Consider the following 19,042-nt stretch of genomic DNA (forward strand, 5'->3'; position numbering starts at 1 on the left):
TATTGTATCCATATTGGTCCAGGCTGGCCCCCTGGGGGCAGAGGGTCGGGGCCAAAAAGTGTCAAATAGGCTAAAACTTCAAAAATATTCTTCTAAAATTCTGGGAATGGTATAATCAAATACACTTTATAGATGAAAAGGTCTTAAAGTGTGTTTTATAAAAAATATGAATTATATGACCCTGGGGTCTCATGTTTCCCCTTCCAAAGGGGGTCAAGTTTACTAAAGTTTATATAAGAAAAACACATTAATGAGCATTTTTTGCTCAAGTTTCATGGGAAATGAGTCAAACTTGGTTAGAATTATTAGCCTGAGATAGCATTTTAATATCATATCAATATTGGTCCTGGCCGACCCCCTGGGGGTAGAGGGGTGGGGCTAAAAAAGAGTCAAATAGGGTAAAACTTCAAAAATATTCTTCTAAAATTCTGGAAATAGTAGAATCAAATAATTATAGATGGAAAGGTCTTAAGGTGTTTTATAAAAATTGTGAATTATATGACCTTGGGGTCTCCTGTTTCCCCTTGGGGAGGGGTCAAGTTTACTATAGTTTCTACAGGAAAAACACATTAATGAGCATTTTTTGATCAATTTTCATAGGAAATGAGTCAAACTTGGTTAGAATTATTAGCCTAAGATATAGCAATTTAACATCCATATCAGTCCTCGATGACCCCTCGGGGACCAGAGGGGCAGGACCAAACAGGGTCAAAATGATTAAAATTTCAAGAAATACTTCTAAGTTCACAGGTTTGATGGAAGCAAATACTCTTCATAGTCTAAAAAGTCAAATTATAAACCACTGACCAACTTCAACGCCCAGCATATAGTGTTTATATGTCTTTAATTTGTTTCATTATATATTCTAACTCAGGTGACCGTTAAGGCCCATGGGCCTCTTGTTTACTTTTATAATTAAAGATACTTCCAGTGCTGCAACTTTATAAAAAGTGGTAAAATTAGAAAGTTTAAACCTCAGATAGACGGAGAAAAATATGTATAACACTTAAACAGTTTTCACTATGACAAAAAAGAGCGAAAGTTATAGACCATACAACTTTAATATGACATATCACGAATGATACCATTGAAGTGCGAGTACAAACCTGGTGACGTATTGGTCCTTTTAATTAAAGTGCAATGAATTTCGGCAGAAAGCGTATACTCTATAACACACTAAAGTGTTAGCTTAGGGCGATATGGTCAGATGTATACACATATAATGTGTGGTGTTTTGACTGAAAGTCTATCTGCTAAAGGCGTTTGACAGGACGTTCTCTACATAATCTCCAGTCAGTTGAATCTAGAACTAATAGTGTTGGATATCGTCAAATCCAGATGCTTGATCAAGAAGAAAGGCCGAGTGACGAGACAATTTCGCCTTTTTATTTAGGGAGAGTAAATTCTATCAATAGTGGGTAATCCTATTAAGTGTCTTGGGATATGGTTCGACGAGAGTTTAAAAGAATCAAACAACAACAGCAAAGTAGAGCAGCAAGTTTGTGAAGCACTGAGAAATATCGACAAATGACATTTCAAGGCATGGATATTCCAACAAGGACAACTATCCTGGCCGTTGATGTTATACGAGATCTCCGTATCAACGGTCGAGGAACTTGAGAAGAGAATAAGTAAACATCTGCGGAGATGGTTAGAGGTTCCCCGATGCTTTTCATCAACAGGACTATACAGCGGGACATCAAAACTACAGCCTATTAACATCATTAGTGAAGGAGTTTAAAACCGTGAAATCAAGACTTGTCATGACACTCGAAGACAGCAAGTACACACACACACACACACACACACACACACACACAGAGGCCAAAGGACCAACTTTTAGTTTTAATCGGAGGGGCAAACATAAACGGAATCAGTTAGCAAGACCAACCTAGGCATCCTCGAATGTGCAGGAGATGCGTGTTGACCTGGGAGTGAAAATGTTGGCCCAGAGGTGACGGAAACAGCACTTACACCAGACATAGTGCTGGTATGGTTAAACTGACAGTGCCCTGGGAGACAAGATGTGAATTGGCGCACGAGCGAAAAAGGACAAAGCATGCAAAGTTGGCAAACGAGTGCGGAAAAAAAGGCTGGCAGGTATGGAACTTATCAGTGGAGGTAGGCTGCCGAGGATTCCCAGCCAGTCATGCTGGAGGATGGTAGGTTCCCTCGGCACCAAGAGGAAGTCGAGTGATACTGCAATAAAAGAGTTGGGGATAGAGGCACAGAGAACATCCCGTTGGCTGTGGATACGCACAGGTGAGAGTAGCTGGAAACCAACCGTCGGAGAGTAGGCATTGATCACCCCTACTGACCCACCATCCGGAGAGAGTTCCAGGATAAGGGTTGAAACCCTCGAAGATGGATGGACCTGGCTGATGACGACGACGGTTGAGCAGCAACACCAGCAGTTATATTTAGGTAATACACCTATCGAAGACTAAGGACTATTTTGACAGCAGTGTATAATACTGATATGCGACCGATTGCAATTTCCAACAGAATTCGTATTGGAGACATATCCTAATGAAATTGTTATTGTACTTTTTTCTACTTTTGTTTTTGTTTTGTTTAGAGTACGTATGTCCAATTTACCTATGTGACGTAGTCAAGGTTAGTGTCCTTTTATTGTCTTGTTCATGTTTTGTGGTCATTGTCTTTGCCCGCTTTTTGGCGGGAGAAAGGGGAACTTGTCTACGTTCAACGACAGAATTGACTATATACATTTTTATCTCGAGACCCTTGACGTATTGTCGAGGTAGATGGTGTGTTTTAAAATTAATTGATTCAAATACTTTTATCAATTGCTAAGAATGATTAACAAGTAGTAATCTAGAATTGGTCGAAGAATTGGATATGTGTAGTAGTCAACATGTTATACAATACGTTTTATGAATTGAAATGTAGTAACGATATTCTGCATTTTAAATCGGAATGAACAAAGACCAGAAGAGATGAAGACGTCTTTGATATTTTCCCTCAATTTTGCAATAACCTTATTGATTTGCCTTCCCTAAGCAATATACATTATATCACCCATACAAAATTATAAGATGTTCTTACATCTGAAGTTCCATTGGTTTTATCAGTGCCAGTTGTTCCCGCCTTGACATTTGTGTTTTCTTCATCCATTGCTGTGATGATATGCTTCAAGATTAAACATTGACAATTCATTAACGATTTGTAAATACTGATTAATTAACAGTAATTGAATTCAGGTGCTAAGAAGAACACAATGAAAACCACCATAATACAGATAAGAGTCAAACAAGCATTAACTATTGCCACTGTAGTGCCAACTTGTACAACCGTACTTACATCAGCCTATCAACACACTGTCTATCTTGTACAACCGTACTTACATCAGCCTATCAACACACTGTCTATCTTGTACAACCGTACTTACATCAGCCTATCAACACACTGTCTATCTTGTACAACCGTACTTACATCAGCCTATCAACACACTGTCTATCTTGTACAACCGTACTTACATCAGCCTATCAACACACTGTCTATCTTGTACAACCGCACTTACATCAGCCTATCAACACACTGTCTATCTTGTACAACCGTACTTACATCAGCCTATCAACACACTGTCTATCTTGTACAACCGTACTTACATCAGCCTATCAACACACTGTCTATCTTGTACAACCGTACTTACATTCAGCCTATCAACACACTGTCTATCTTGTACAACCGTACTTACATCAGCCTATCAACACACTGTCTATCTTGTACAACCGCACTTACATCAGCCTATCAACACACTGTCTATCTTGTACAACCGTACTTACATTGCCTATCAACACACTGTCTATCTTGTACAACCGTACTTACATCAGCCTATCAACACACTGTCTATCTTGTACAACCGTACTTACATCAGCCTATCAACACACTGTCTATCTTGTACAACCGTACTTACATCAGCCTATCAACACACTGTCTATCTTGTACAACCGTACTTACATCAGCCTATCAACACACTGTCTATCTTGTACAACCGTACTCACATCAGCCTATCAACACACTGTCTATCTTGTACAACCGTACTTACATCAGCCTATCAACACACTGTCTATCTTGTACAACCGTACTTACATCAGCCTATCAACACACTGTCTTTCTTGTACAACCGTACTTACATCAGCCTATCAACACACTGTCTATCTTGTACAACCGTACTTACATCAGCCTATCAACACACTGTCTATCTTGTACAACCGTACTTACATCAGCCTATCAACACACTGTCTATCTTGTACAACCGTACTTACATCAGCCTATCAACACACTGTCTATCTTGTACAACCGTACTTACATCAGCCTATCAACACACTGTCTATCTTGTACAACCGTACTTACATCAGCCTATCAACACACTGTCTATCTTGTACAACCGTACTTACATCAGCCTATCCACATTGTCTATCTTGTATAACCGTACTTACATCAGCCAATCCACACACTGTCTATCTTGTACAGCCGTACTTACATCAGCCTATCAACACACTGTCTATCTTGTACAACCGTACTTACATCAGCCTATCAACACACTGTCTATCTTGTACAACCGTACTTACATCAGCCTATCAACACACTGTCTATCTTGTACAACCGTACTTACATCAGCCTATCAACACACTGTCTATCTTGTACAACCGCACTTACATCAGCCTATCAACACACTGTCTATCTTGTACAACCGCACTTACATCAGCCTATCAACACACTGTCAATCTTGTACAACCGTACTTACATCAGCCTATCAACACACTGTCTATCTTGTACAACCGTACTTACATCAGCCTATCAACACACTGTCCATCTTGTACAACCGTACTTACATCAGCCTATCAACACACTGTCTATCTTGTACAACCGTACTTACATCAGCCTATCAACACACTGTCTATCTTGTACAACCGCACTTACATCAGCCTATCAACACACTGTCTATCTTGTACAACCGCACTTACATCAGCCTATCAACACACTGTCTATCTTGTACAACCGCACTTACATCAGCCTATCAACACACTGTCTATCTTGTACAACCGTACTTACATCAGCCTATCAACACACTGTCTATCTTGTACAACCGTACTTACATCAGCCTATCAACACACTGTCTATCTTGTACAACCGCACTTACATCAGCCTATCAACACACTGTCTATCTTGTACAACCGCACTTACATCAGCCTATCAACACACTGTCTATCTTGTACAACCGTACTTACATTGCCTATCAACACACTGTCTATCTTGTACAACCGCACTTACATCAGCCTATCAACACACTGTCTATCTTGTACAACCGCACTTACATCAGCCTATCAACACACTGTCTATCTTGTACAACCGTACTTACATCAGCCTATCAACACACTGTCTATCTTGTACAACCGTACTTACATCAGCCTATCAACACACTGTCTATCTTGTACAACCGTACTTACATCAGCCTATCAACACACTGTCTATCTTGTACAACCGCACTTACATCAGCCTATCAACACACTGTCTATCTTGTACAACCGCACTTACATCAGCCTATCAACACACTGTCTATCTTGTACAACCGTACTTACATCAGCCTATCAACACACTGTCTATCTTGTACAACCGTACTTACATCAGCCTATCAACACACTGTCTATCTTGTACAACCGCACTTACATCAGCCTATCAACACACTGTCTATTATGTACAACCGTACTTACATCAGCCTATCAACACACTCTATATCTTGTACAACCGCACTTACATCAGCCTATCAACACACTGTCTATCTTGTACAACCGTACTTACATCAGCCTATCAACACACTGTCTATCTTGTACAACCGCACTTACATCAGCCTATCAACACACTGTCTATCTTGTACAACCGTACTTACATCAGCCTATCAACACACTGTCTATATCTTGTACAACCGCACTTACATCAGCCTATCAACACACTGTCTATCTTGTACAACCGTACTTACATCAGCCTATCAACACACTGTCTATCTTGTACAACCGTACTTACATCAGCCTATCAACACACTGTCTATCTTGTACAACCGCACTTACATCAGCCTATCAACACACTGTCTATCTTGTACAACCGACTTACATCAGCCTATCAACACACTGTCTATCTTGTACAACCGTACTTACATCAGCCTATCAACACACTGTCTATCTTGTACAACCGCACTTACATCAGCCTATCAACACACTGTCTATCTTGTACAACCGTACTTACATCAGCCTATCAACACACTGTCTATCTTGTACAACCGCACTTACATCAGCCTATCAACACACTGTCTATCTTGTACAACCGTACTTACATCAGCCTATCAACACACTGTCTATCTTGTACAACCGTACTTACATCAGCCTATCAACACACTGTCTATCTTGTACAACCGTACTTACATCAGCCTATCAACACACTGTCTATCTTGTACAACCGTACTTACATCAGCCTATCAACACACTGTCTATCTTGTACAACCGCACTTACATCAGCCTATCAACACACTGTCTATCTTGTACAACCGCACTTACATCAGCCTATCAACACACTGTCTATCTTGTACAACCGTACTTACATCAGCCTATCAACACACTGTCTATCTTGTACAACCGTACTTACATCAGCCTATCAACACACTGTCTATCTTGTACAACCGTACTTACATCAGCCTATCAACACACTGTCTATCTTGTACAACCGTACTTACATCAGCCTATCAACACACTGTCTATCTTGTACAACCGTACTTACATCAGCCTATCAACACACTGTCTATCTTGTACAACCGTACTTACAATCAGCGTATCAACACACTGTCTATCTTGTACAACCGCACTTACATCAGCCTATCAACACACTGTCTATTATGTACAACCGCACTTACATCAGCCTATCAACCCACTGTCTTCTTGTACAACCGCACTTACATCAGCCTATCAACACACTGTCTATCTTGTACAACCGCACTTACATCAGCCTATCAACACACTGTCTATCTTGTACAACCGTACTTACATCAGCCTATCAACACACTGTCTATCTTGTACAACCGCACTTACATCAGCCTATCAACACACTGTCTATCTTGTACAACCGTACTTACATCAGCCTATCAACACACTGTCTATCTTGTACAACCGCACTTACATCAGCCTATCAACACACTGTCTATCTTGTACAACCGCACTTACATCAGCCTATCAACACACTGTCTATCTTGTACAACCGCACTTACATCAGCCTATCAACACACTGTCTATCTTGTACAACCGTACACCTTACATCAGCCTATCAACACACTGTCTATCTTGTACAACCGTACTTACATCAGCCTATCAACACACTGTCTATCTTGTACAACCGCACTTACATCAGCCTATCAACACACTGTCTATCTTGTACAACCGCACTTACATCAGCCTATCAACACACTGTCTATCTTGTACAACCGTACTTACATCAGCCTATCAACACACTCTATATCTTGTACAGCCGCACTTACATCAGCCTATCAACACACTGTCTATCTTGTACAACCGTACTTACATCAGCCTATCAACACACTGTCTATCTTGTACAACCGTACTTACATCAGCCTATCAACACACTGTCTATCTTGTACAACCGCACTTACATCAGCCTATCAACACACTGTCTATCTTGTACAACCGTACTTACATCAGCCTATCAACACACTGTCTATCTTGTACAACCGTACTTACATCAGCCTATCAACACACTGTCTATCTTGTACAACCGTACTTACATCAGCCTATCAACACACTGTCTATCTTGTACAACCGTACTTACATCAGCCTATCAACACACTGTCTATCTTGTACAACCGTACTTACATCAGCCTATCAACACACTGTCTATCTTGTACAACCGTACTTACATCAGCCTATCAACACACTGTCTATCTTGTACAACCGTACTTACATCAGCCAATCAACACACTGTCTATCTTGTACAACCGTACTTACATCAGCCTATCAACACACTGTCTATCTTGTACAACCGCACTTACATCAGCCTATCAACACACTGTCTATCTTGTACAACCGTACTTACATCAGCCTATCAACACACTGTCTATCTTGTACAACCGTACTTACATCAGCCTATCAACACACTGTCTATCTTGTACAACCGCACTTACATCAGCCTATCAACACACTGTCTATCTTGTACAACCGCACTTACATCAGCCTATCAACACACTGTCTATCTTGTACAACCGTACTTACATCAGCCTATCAACACACTGTCTATCTTGTACAACCGTACTTACATCAGCCTATCAACACACTGTCTATCTTGTACAACCGTACTTACATCAGCCTATCAACACACTGTCTATCTTGTACAACCGTACTTACATCAGCCTATCAACACACTGTCTATCTTGTACAACCGCACTTACATCAGCCTATCAACACACTGTCTATCTTGTACAACCGCACTTACATCAGCCTATCAACACACTGTCTATCTTGTACAACCGCACTTACATCAGCCTATCAACACACTGTCTATCTTGTACAACCGCACTTACATCAGCCTATCAACACACTGTCTATCTTGTACAACCGTACTACATTACATCAGCCTATCAACACACTGTCTATCTTGTACAACCGTACTTACATCAGCCTATCAACACACTGTCTATCTTGTACAACCGTACTTACATCAGCCTATCAACACACTGTCTATCTTGTACAACCGTACTTACATCAGCCTATCAACACACTGTCTATCTTGTACAACCGCACTTACATCAGCCTATCAACACACTGTCTATCTTGTACAACCGCACTTACATCAGCCTATCAACACACTGTCTATCTTGTACAACCGTACTTACATCAGCCTATCAACACACTGTCTATCTTGTACAACCGTACTTACATCAGCCTATCAACACACTGTCTATCTTGTACAACCCACACTTACATCATAGCCTATCAACACACTGTCTATCTTGTACAACCGTACTTACATCAGCCTATCAACACACTGTCTATCTTGTACAACCGTACTTACATCAGCCTATCAACACACTGTCTATCTTGTACAACCGCACTTACATCAGCCTATCAACACACTGTCTATCTTGTACAACCGCACTTACATCAGCCTATCAACACACTGTCTATCTTGTACAACCGTACTTACATCAGCCTATCAACACACTGTCTATCTTGTACAACCGCACTTACATCAGCCTATCAACACACTGTCTATCTTGTACAACCGTACTTACATCAGCCTATCAACACACTGTCTATCTTGTACAACCGCACTTACATCAGCCTATCAACACACTGTCTATCTTGTACAACCGTACTTACATCAGCCTATCAACACACTGTCTATCTTGTACAACCGTACTTACATCAGCCTATCAACACACTGTCTATCTTGTACAACCGTACTTACATCAGCCTATCAACACACTGTCTATCTTGTACAACCGCACTTACATCAGCCTATCAACACACTGTCTATCTTGTACAACCGTACTTACATCAGCCTATCAACACACTGTCTATCTTGTACAACCGCACTTACATCAGCCTATCAACACACTGTCTATCTTGTACAACCGCACTTACATCAGCCTATCAACACACTGTCTATCTTGTACAACCGCACTTACATCAGCCTATCAACACACTGTCTATCTTGTACAACCGTACTTACATTGCCTATCAACACACTGTCTATCTTGTACAACCGCACTTACATCAGCCTATCAACACACTGTCTATCTTGTACAACCGTACTTACATCAGCCTATCAACACACTGTCTATCTTGTACAACCGCACTTACATCAGCCTATCAACACACTGTCTATCTTGTACAACCGTACTTACATCAGCCTATCAACACACTGTCTATCTTGTACAACCGTACTTACATCAGCCTATCAACACACTGTCTATCTTGTACAACCGTACTTACATCAGCCTATCAACACACTGTCTATCTTGTACAACCGCACTTACATCAGCCTATCAACACACTGTCTATCTTGTACAACCGTACTTACATCAGCCTATCAACACACACTGTCTATACTTGTACAACCGTACTTACATCAGCCTATCAACACACTGTCTATCTTGTACAACCGCACTTACATCAGCCTATCAACACACTGTCTATCTTGTACAACCGCACTTACATCAGCCTATCAACACACTGTCTATCTTGTACAACCGTACTTACATCAGCCTATCAACACACTGTCTATCTTGTACAACCGTACTTACATCAGCCTATCAACACACTGTCTATCTTGTACAACCGCACTTACATCAGCCTATCAACACACTGTCTATCTTGTACAACCGTACTTACATCAGCCTATCAACACACTGTCTATCTTGTACAACCGTACTTACATCAGCCTATCAACACACTGTCTATCTTGTACAACCGTACTTACATCAGCCTATCAACACACTGTCTATCTTGTACAACCGTACTTACATCAGCCTATCAACACACTGTCTATCTTGTACAACCGCACTTACATCAGCCTATCAACACACTGTCTATCTTGTACAACCGCACTTACATCAGCCTATCAACACACTGTCTATCTTGTACAACCGTACTTACATCAGCCTATCAACACACTGTCTATCTTGTACAACCGCACTTACATCAGCCTATCAACACACTGTCTATCTTGTACAACCGTACTTACATCAGCCTATCAACACACTGTCTATCTTGTACAACCGCACTTACATCAGCCTATCAACACACTGTCTATCTTGTACAACCGTACTTACATCAGCCTATCAACACACTGTCTATCTTGTACAACCGTACTTACATCAGCCTATCAACACACTGTCTATCTTGTACAACCGTACTTACATCAGCCTATCAACACACTGTCTATCTTGTACAACCGTACTTACATCAGCCTATCAACACACTGTCTATCTTGTACAACCGTACTTACATCAGCCTATCAACACACTGTCTATCTTGTACAACCGCACTTACATCAGCCTATCAACACACTGTCTATCTTGTACAACCGTACTTACATCAGCCTATCAACACACTGTCTATCTTGTACAACCGCACTTACATCAGCCTATCAACACACTGTCTATCTTGTACAACCGTACTTACATCAGCCTATCAACACACTGTCTATCTTGTACAACCGCACTTACATCAGCCTATCAACACACTGTCTATCTTGTACAACCGCACTTACATCAGCCTATCAACACACTGTCAATCTTGTACAACCGTACTTACATCAGCCTATCAACACACTGTCTTTCTTGTACAACCGTACTTACATCAGCCTATCAACACACTGTCTATCTTGTACAACCGTACTTACATCAGCCTATCAACACACTGTCTATCTTGTACAACCGTACTTACATCAGCCTATCAACACACTGTCTATCTTGTACAACCGTACTTACATCAGCCTATCAACACACTGTCTATCTTGTACAACCGTACTTACATCAGCCTATCAACACACTGTCTATCTTGTACAACCGCACTTACATCAGCCTATCAACACACTGTCTATCTTGTACAACCGTACTTACATCAGCCTATCAACACACTGTCTATCTTGTACAACCGCACTTACATCAGCCTATCAACACACTGTCTATCTTGTACAACCGCACTTACATCAGCCTATCAACACACTGTCTATCTTGTACAACCGTACTTACATCAGCCTATCAACACACTGTCCATCTTGTACAACCGTACTTACATCAGCCTATCAACACACTGTCTATCTTGTACAACCGTACTTACATCAGCCTATCAACACACTGTCTATCTTGTACAACCGCACTTACATCAGCCTATCAACACACTGTCTATCTTGTACAACCGTACTTACATCAGCCTATCAACACACTGTCTATCTTGTACAACCGTACTTACATCAGCCTATCAACACACTGTCTATCTTGTACAACCGCACTTACATCAGCCTATCAACACACTGTCTATCTTGTACAACCGCACTTACATCAGCCTATCAACACACTGTCTATCTTGTACAACCGCACTTACATCAGCCTATCAACACACTGTCTATCTTGTACAACCGTACTTACATCAGCCTATCAACACACTGTCTATCTTGTACAACCGTACTTACATCAGCCTATCAACACACTGTCTATCTTGTACAACCGTACTTACATCAGCCTATCAACACACTGTCTATCTTGTACAACCGTACTTACATCAGCCTATCAACACACTGTCTATCTTGTACAACCGCACTTACATCAGCCTATCAACACACTGTCTATCTTGTACAACCGTACTTACATCAGCCTATCAACACACTGTCTATCTTGTACAACCGCACTTACATCAGCCTATCAACACACTGTCTATCTTGTACAACCGTACTTACATCAGCCTATCAACACACTCTATATCTTGTACAACCGCACTTACATCAGCCTATCAACACACTGTCTATCTTGTACAACCGTACTTACATCAGCCTATCAACACACTGTCTATCTTGTACAACCGTACTTACATCAGCCTATCAACACACTGTCTATCTTGTACAACCGTACTTACATCAGCCTATCAACACACTGTCTATCTTGTACAACCGTACTTACATCAGCCTATCAACACACTGTATATCTTGTACAACCGCACTTACATCAGCCTATCAACACACTGTCTATCTTGTACAACCGTACTTACATCAGCCTATCAACACACTGTCTATCTTGTACAACCGTACTTACATCAGCCTATCACACACTGTCTATCTTGTACAACCGTACTTACATCAGCCTATCAACACACTGTCTATCTTGTACAACCGTACTTACATCAGCCTATCAACACACTGTCTATCTTGTACAACCGTACTTACATCAGCCTATCAACACACTGTCTATCTTGTACAACCGCACTTACATCAGCCTATCAACACACTGTCTATCTTGTACAACCGCACTTACATCAGCCTATCAACACACTGTCTATCTTGTACAACCGTACTTACATCAGCCTATCAACACACTGTCTATCTTGTACAACCGCACTTACATCAGCCTATCAACACACTGTCTATCTTGTACAACCGCACTTACATCAGCCTATCAACACACTGTCTATCTTGTACAACCGTACTTACATCAGCCTATCAACACACTGTCTATCTTGTACAACCGTACTTACATCAGCCTATCAACACACTGTCTATCTTGTACAACCGTACTTACATCAGCCTATCAACACACTGTCTATCTTGTACAACCGTACTTACATCAGCCTATCAACACACTGTCTATCTTGTACAACCGTACTTACATCAGCCTATCAACACACTGTCTATCTTGTACAACCGTACTTACATCAGCCTATCAACACACTGTCTATCTTGTACAACCGTACTTACATCAGCCTATCAACACACTGTCTATCTTGTACAACCGCACTTACATCAGCCTATCAACACACTGTCTATCTTGTACAACCGCACTTACATCAGCCTATCAACACACAATCTTGTACAACCGTACTTACATCAGCCTATCAACACACTGTCTTTCTTGTACAACCGTACTTACATCAGCCTATCAACACACTGTCTATCTTGTACAACCGTACTTACATCAGCCTATCAACACACTGTCTATCTTGTACAACCGTACTTACATCAGCCTATCAACACACTGTCTATCTTGTACAACCGCACTTACATCAGCCTATCAACACACTGTCTATCTTGTACAACCGCACTTACATCAGCCTATCAACACACTGTCTATCTTGTACAACCGTACTTACATCAGCCTATCAACACACTGTCTATCTTGTACAACCGTACTTACATCAGCCTATCAACACACTGTCTATCTTGTACAACCGTACTTACATCAGCCTATCAACACACTGTCTATCTTGTACAACCGCACTTACATCAGCCTATCAACACACTGTCTATCTTGTACAACCGCACTTACATCAGCCTATCAACACACTGTCTATCTTGTACAACCGCACTTACATCAGCCTATCAACACACTGTCTATCTTGTACAACCGTACTTACATCAGCCTATCAACACACTGTCTATCTTGTACAACCGACTTACATCAGCCTATCAACACACTGTCTATCTTGTACAACCGACTACATCAGCCTATCAACACACTGTCTATCTTGTACAACCGACTTACATCAGCCTATCAACACACTGTCTATCTTGTACAACCGCACTTACATCAGCCTATCAACACACTGTCTATCTTGTACAACCGTACTTACATCAGCCTATCAACACACTGTCTATCTTGTACAACCGCACTTACATCAGCCTATCAACACACTGTCTATCTTGTACAACCGTACTTACATCAGCCTATCAACACACTGTCTATCTTGTACAACCGTACTTACATCAGCCTATCAACACACTGTCTATCTTGTACAACCGTACTTACATCAGCCTATCAACACACTGTCTATCTTGTACAACCGCACTTACATCAGCCTATCAACACACTGTCTATCTTGTACAACCGTACTTACATCAGCCTATCAACACACTGTCTATCTTGTACAACCGTACTTACATCAGCCTATCAACACACTGTCTATCTTGTACAACCGCACTTACATCAGCCTATCAACACACTGTCTATCTTGTACAACCGCACTTACATCAGCCTATCAACACACTGTCTATCTTGTACAACCGTACTTACATCAGCCTATCAACACACTGTCTATCTTGTACAACCGTACTTACATCAGCCTATCAACACACTGTCTATCTTGTACAACCGTACTTACATCAGCCTATCAACACACTGTCTATCTTGTACAACCGTACTTACATCAGCCTATCAACACACTGTCTATCTTGTACAACCGCACTTACATCAGCCTATCAACACACTGTCTATCTTGTACAACCGCACTTACATCAGCCTATCAACACACTGTCTATCTTGTACAACCGCACTTACATCAGCCTATCAACACACTGTCTATCTTGTACAACCGTACTTACATCAGCCTATCAACACACTGTCTATCTTGTACAACCGCTACTTACATCAGCCTATCAACACACTGTCTATCTTGTACAACCGTACTTACATCAGCCTATCAACACACTGTCTATCTTGTACAACCGTACTTACATCAGCCTATCAACACACTGTCTATCTTGTACAACCGTACTTACATCAGCCTATCAACACACTGTCTATCTTGTACAACCGCACTTACATCAGCCTATCAACACACTGTCTATCTTGTACAACCGTACTTACATCAGCCTATCAACACACTGTCTATCTTGTACAACCGTACTTACATCAGCCTATCAACACACTGTCTATCTTGTACAACCGCACTTACATCAGCCTATCAACACACTGTCTATCTTGTACAACCGTACTTACATCAGCCTATCAACACACTGTCTATCTTGTACAACCGCACTTACATCAGCCTATCAACACACTGTCTATCTTGTACAACCGTACTTACATCAGCCTATCAACACACTGTCTATCTTGTACAACCGCACTTACATCAGCCTATCAACACACTGTCTATCTTGTACAACCGCACTTACATCAGCCTATCAACACACTGTCTATCTTGTACAACCGCACTTACATCAGCCTATCAACACACTGTCTATCTTGTACAACCGTACTTACATCAGCCTATCAACACACTGTCTATCTTGTACAACCGACTTACATCAGCATCAACCACTGTCTATCTTGTACACTTACATCGCCTATCAACACACTGTCTATCTTGTACAACCGACTTACATCAGCCTATCAACACACTGTCTATCTTGTACAACCGTACTTACATCAGCCTATCAACACACTGTCTATCTTGTACAACCGCACTTACATCAGCCTATCAACACACTGTCCATCTTGTACAACCGTACTTACATCAGCCTATCAACACACTGTCTATCTTGTACAACCGCACTTACATCAGCCTATCAACACACTGCCTATTATGTACAACCGTACTTACATCAGCCTATCAACACTGTCTATATCTTGTAAAGCCGCACTTACATCAGCCTATCAACACACTGTCTATCTTGTACAACCGTACTTACATCAGCCTATCAACACACTGTCTATCTTGTACAACCGCACTTACATCAGCCTATCAACACACTGTCTATCTTGTACAACCGCACTTACATCAGCCTATCAACACACTGTCTATCTTGTACAACCGTACTTACATCAGCCTATCAACACACTGTCTATCTTGTACAACCGCACTTACATCAGCCTATCAACACACTGTCTATCTTGTACAACCGTACTTACATCAGCCTATCAACACACTGTCTATCTTGTACAACCGTACTTACATCAGCCTATCAACACACTGTCTATCTTGTACAACCGCACTTACATCAGCCTATCAACACACTGTCTATTATGTACAACCGTACTTACATCAGCCTATCAACACATTCTATATCTTGTACAGCCGCACTTACATCAGCCTATCAACACACTGTCTATCTTGTACAACCGTACTTACATCAGCCTATCAACACACTGTCTATCTTGTACAACCGTACTTACATCAGCCTATCAACACACTGTCTATCTTGTACAACCGTACTTACATCAGCCTATCAACACACTGTCTATCTTGTACAACCGTACTTACATCAGCCTATCAACACACTGTCTATCTTGTACAACCGTACTTACATCAGCCTATCAACACACTGTCTATCTTGTACAACCGCACTTACATCAGCCTATCAACACACTGTCTATCTTGTACAACCGCACTTACATCAGCCTATCAACACACTGTCTATCTTGTACAACCGTACTTACATCAGCCTATCAACACACTGTCTATCTTGTACAACCGCACTTACATCAGCCTATCAACACACTGTCTATCTTGTACAACCGTACTTACATCAGCCTATCAACACACTGTCTATCTTGTACAACCGCACTTACATCAGCCTATCAACACACTGTCTATCTTGTACAACCGCACTTACATCAGCCTATCAACACACTGTCTATCTTGTACAACCGTACTTACATCAGCCTATCAACACACTGTCTATCTTGTACAACCGCACTTACATCAGCCTATCAACACACTGTCTATCTTGTACAACCGTACTTACATCAGCCTATCAACACACTGTCTATCTTGTACAACCGCACTTACATCAGCCTATCAACACACACTGTCTATCTTGTACAACCGTACTTACATCAGCCTATCAACACACTGTCTATCTTGTACAACCGTACTTACATCAGCCTATCAACACACTGTCTATCTTGTACAACCGCACTTACATCAGCCTATCAACACACTGTCTATCTTGTACAACCGTACTTACATCAGCCTATCAACACACTGTCTATCTTGTACAACCGTACTTACATCAGCCTATCAACACACTGTCTATCTTGTACAACCGCACTTACATCAGCCTATCAACACACTGTCTATCTTGTACAACCGCACTTACATCAGCCTATCAACACACTGTCTATCTTGTACAACCGTACTTACATCAGCCTATCAACACACTGTCTATCTTGTACAACCGTACTTACATCAGCCTATCAACACACTGTCTATCTTGTACAACCGCACTTACATCAGCCTAACACACTGTCTATCTTGTACAACCGTACTTACATCAGCCTATCAACACACTGTCTATCTTGTACAACCGTACTTACATCAGCCTATCAACACACTGTCTATCTTGTACAACCGTACTTACATCAGCCTATCAACACACTGTCTATCTTGTACAACCGCACTTACATCAGCCTATCAACACACTGTCTATCTTGTACAACCGCACTTACATCAGCCTATCACACACACTGTCTATTATGTACAACCGTACTTACATCAGCCTATCAACACATTGTCTATCTTGTACAACCGCACTTACATCAGCCTATCAACACACTGTCTATCTTGTACAACCGTACTTACATCAGCCTATCAACACACTGTCTATCTTGTACAACCGTACTTACATTGCCTATCAACACACTGTCTATCTTGTACAACCGCACTTACATCAGCCTATCAACACACTGTCTATCTTGTACAACCGTACTTACATCAGCCTATCAACACACTGTCTATCTTGTACAACCGCACTTACATCAGCCTATCAACACACTGTCTATCTTGTACAACCGCACTTACATCAGCCTATCAACACACTGTCTATCTTGTACAACCGTACTTACATCAGCCTATCAACACACTGTCTATCTTGTACAACCGCACTTACATCAGCCTATCAACACACTGTCTATCTTGTACAACCGCACTTACATCAGCCTATCAACACACTGTCTATCTTGTACAACCGTACTTACATCAGCCTATCAACACACTGTCTATCTTGTACAACCGTACTTACATCAGCCTATCAACACACTGTCTATCTTGTACAACCGTACTTACATCAGCCTATCAACACACTGTCTATCTTGTACAACCGCACTTACATCAGCCTATCAACACACTGTCTATCTTGTACAACCGCACTTACATCAGCCTATCAACACACTGTCTATCTTGTACAACCGTACTTACATCAGCCTATCAACACACTGTCCATCTTGTACAACCGTACTTACATCAGCCTATCAACACACTGTCTATCTTGTACAACCTACCGACACATCACCTATCAACACACTGTCTGTATCTTGTACAACCGTACTTACATCAGCCTATCAACACACTGTCTATCTTGTACAACCGTACTTACATCAGCCTATCAACACACTGTCTATCTTGTACAACCGCACTTACATCAGCCTATCAACACACTGTCTATCTTGTACAACCGTACTTACATCAGCCTATCAACACACTGTCTATCTTGTACAACCGCACTTACATCAGCCTATCAACACACTGTC

At 41.2% G+C, this 19,042-nt stretch overlaps 1 protein-coding gene across 1 annotated transcript in view; it reads right to left on the minus strand.

Moving 5' to 3' along the window:
• The window catches only part of LOC138316233 (FMRFamide-activated amiloride-sensitive sodium channel-like), a 51,633-nt gene that overhangs the window by 26,486 nt on the left and 6,105 nt on the right, over nucleotides 1-19,042 (minus strand). Inside the window, exon 2 of the mRNA XM_069257834.1 lies at nucleotides 3,067-3,150. Within this exon, the coding sequence (XP_069113935.1) occupies nucleotides 3,067-3,135 (69 nt within the window). The 5' untranslated portion in view covers nucleotides 3,136-3,150. The remainder of the gene's footprint in view (nucleotides 1-3,066; nucleotides 3,151-19,042) is intronic.

The sequence above is a fragment of the Argopecten irradians genome, chromosome 2, assembly GCF_041381155.1.
Source record: "Argopecten irradians isolate NY chromosome 2, Ai_NY, whole genome shotgun sequence".
Classification (NCBI taxonomy): Eukaryota; Metazoa; Mollusca; class Bivalvia; order Pectinida; family Pectinidae; genus Argopecten; species Argopecten irradians.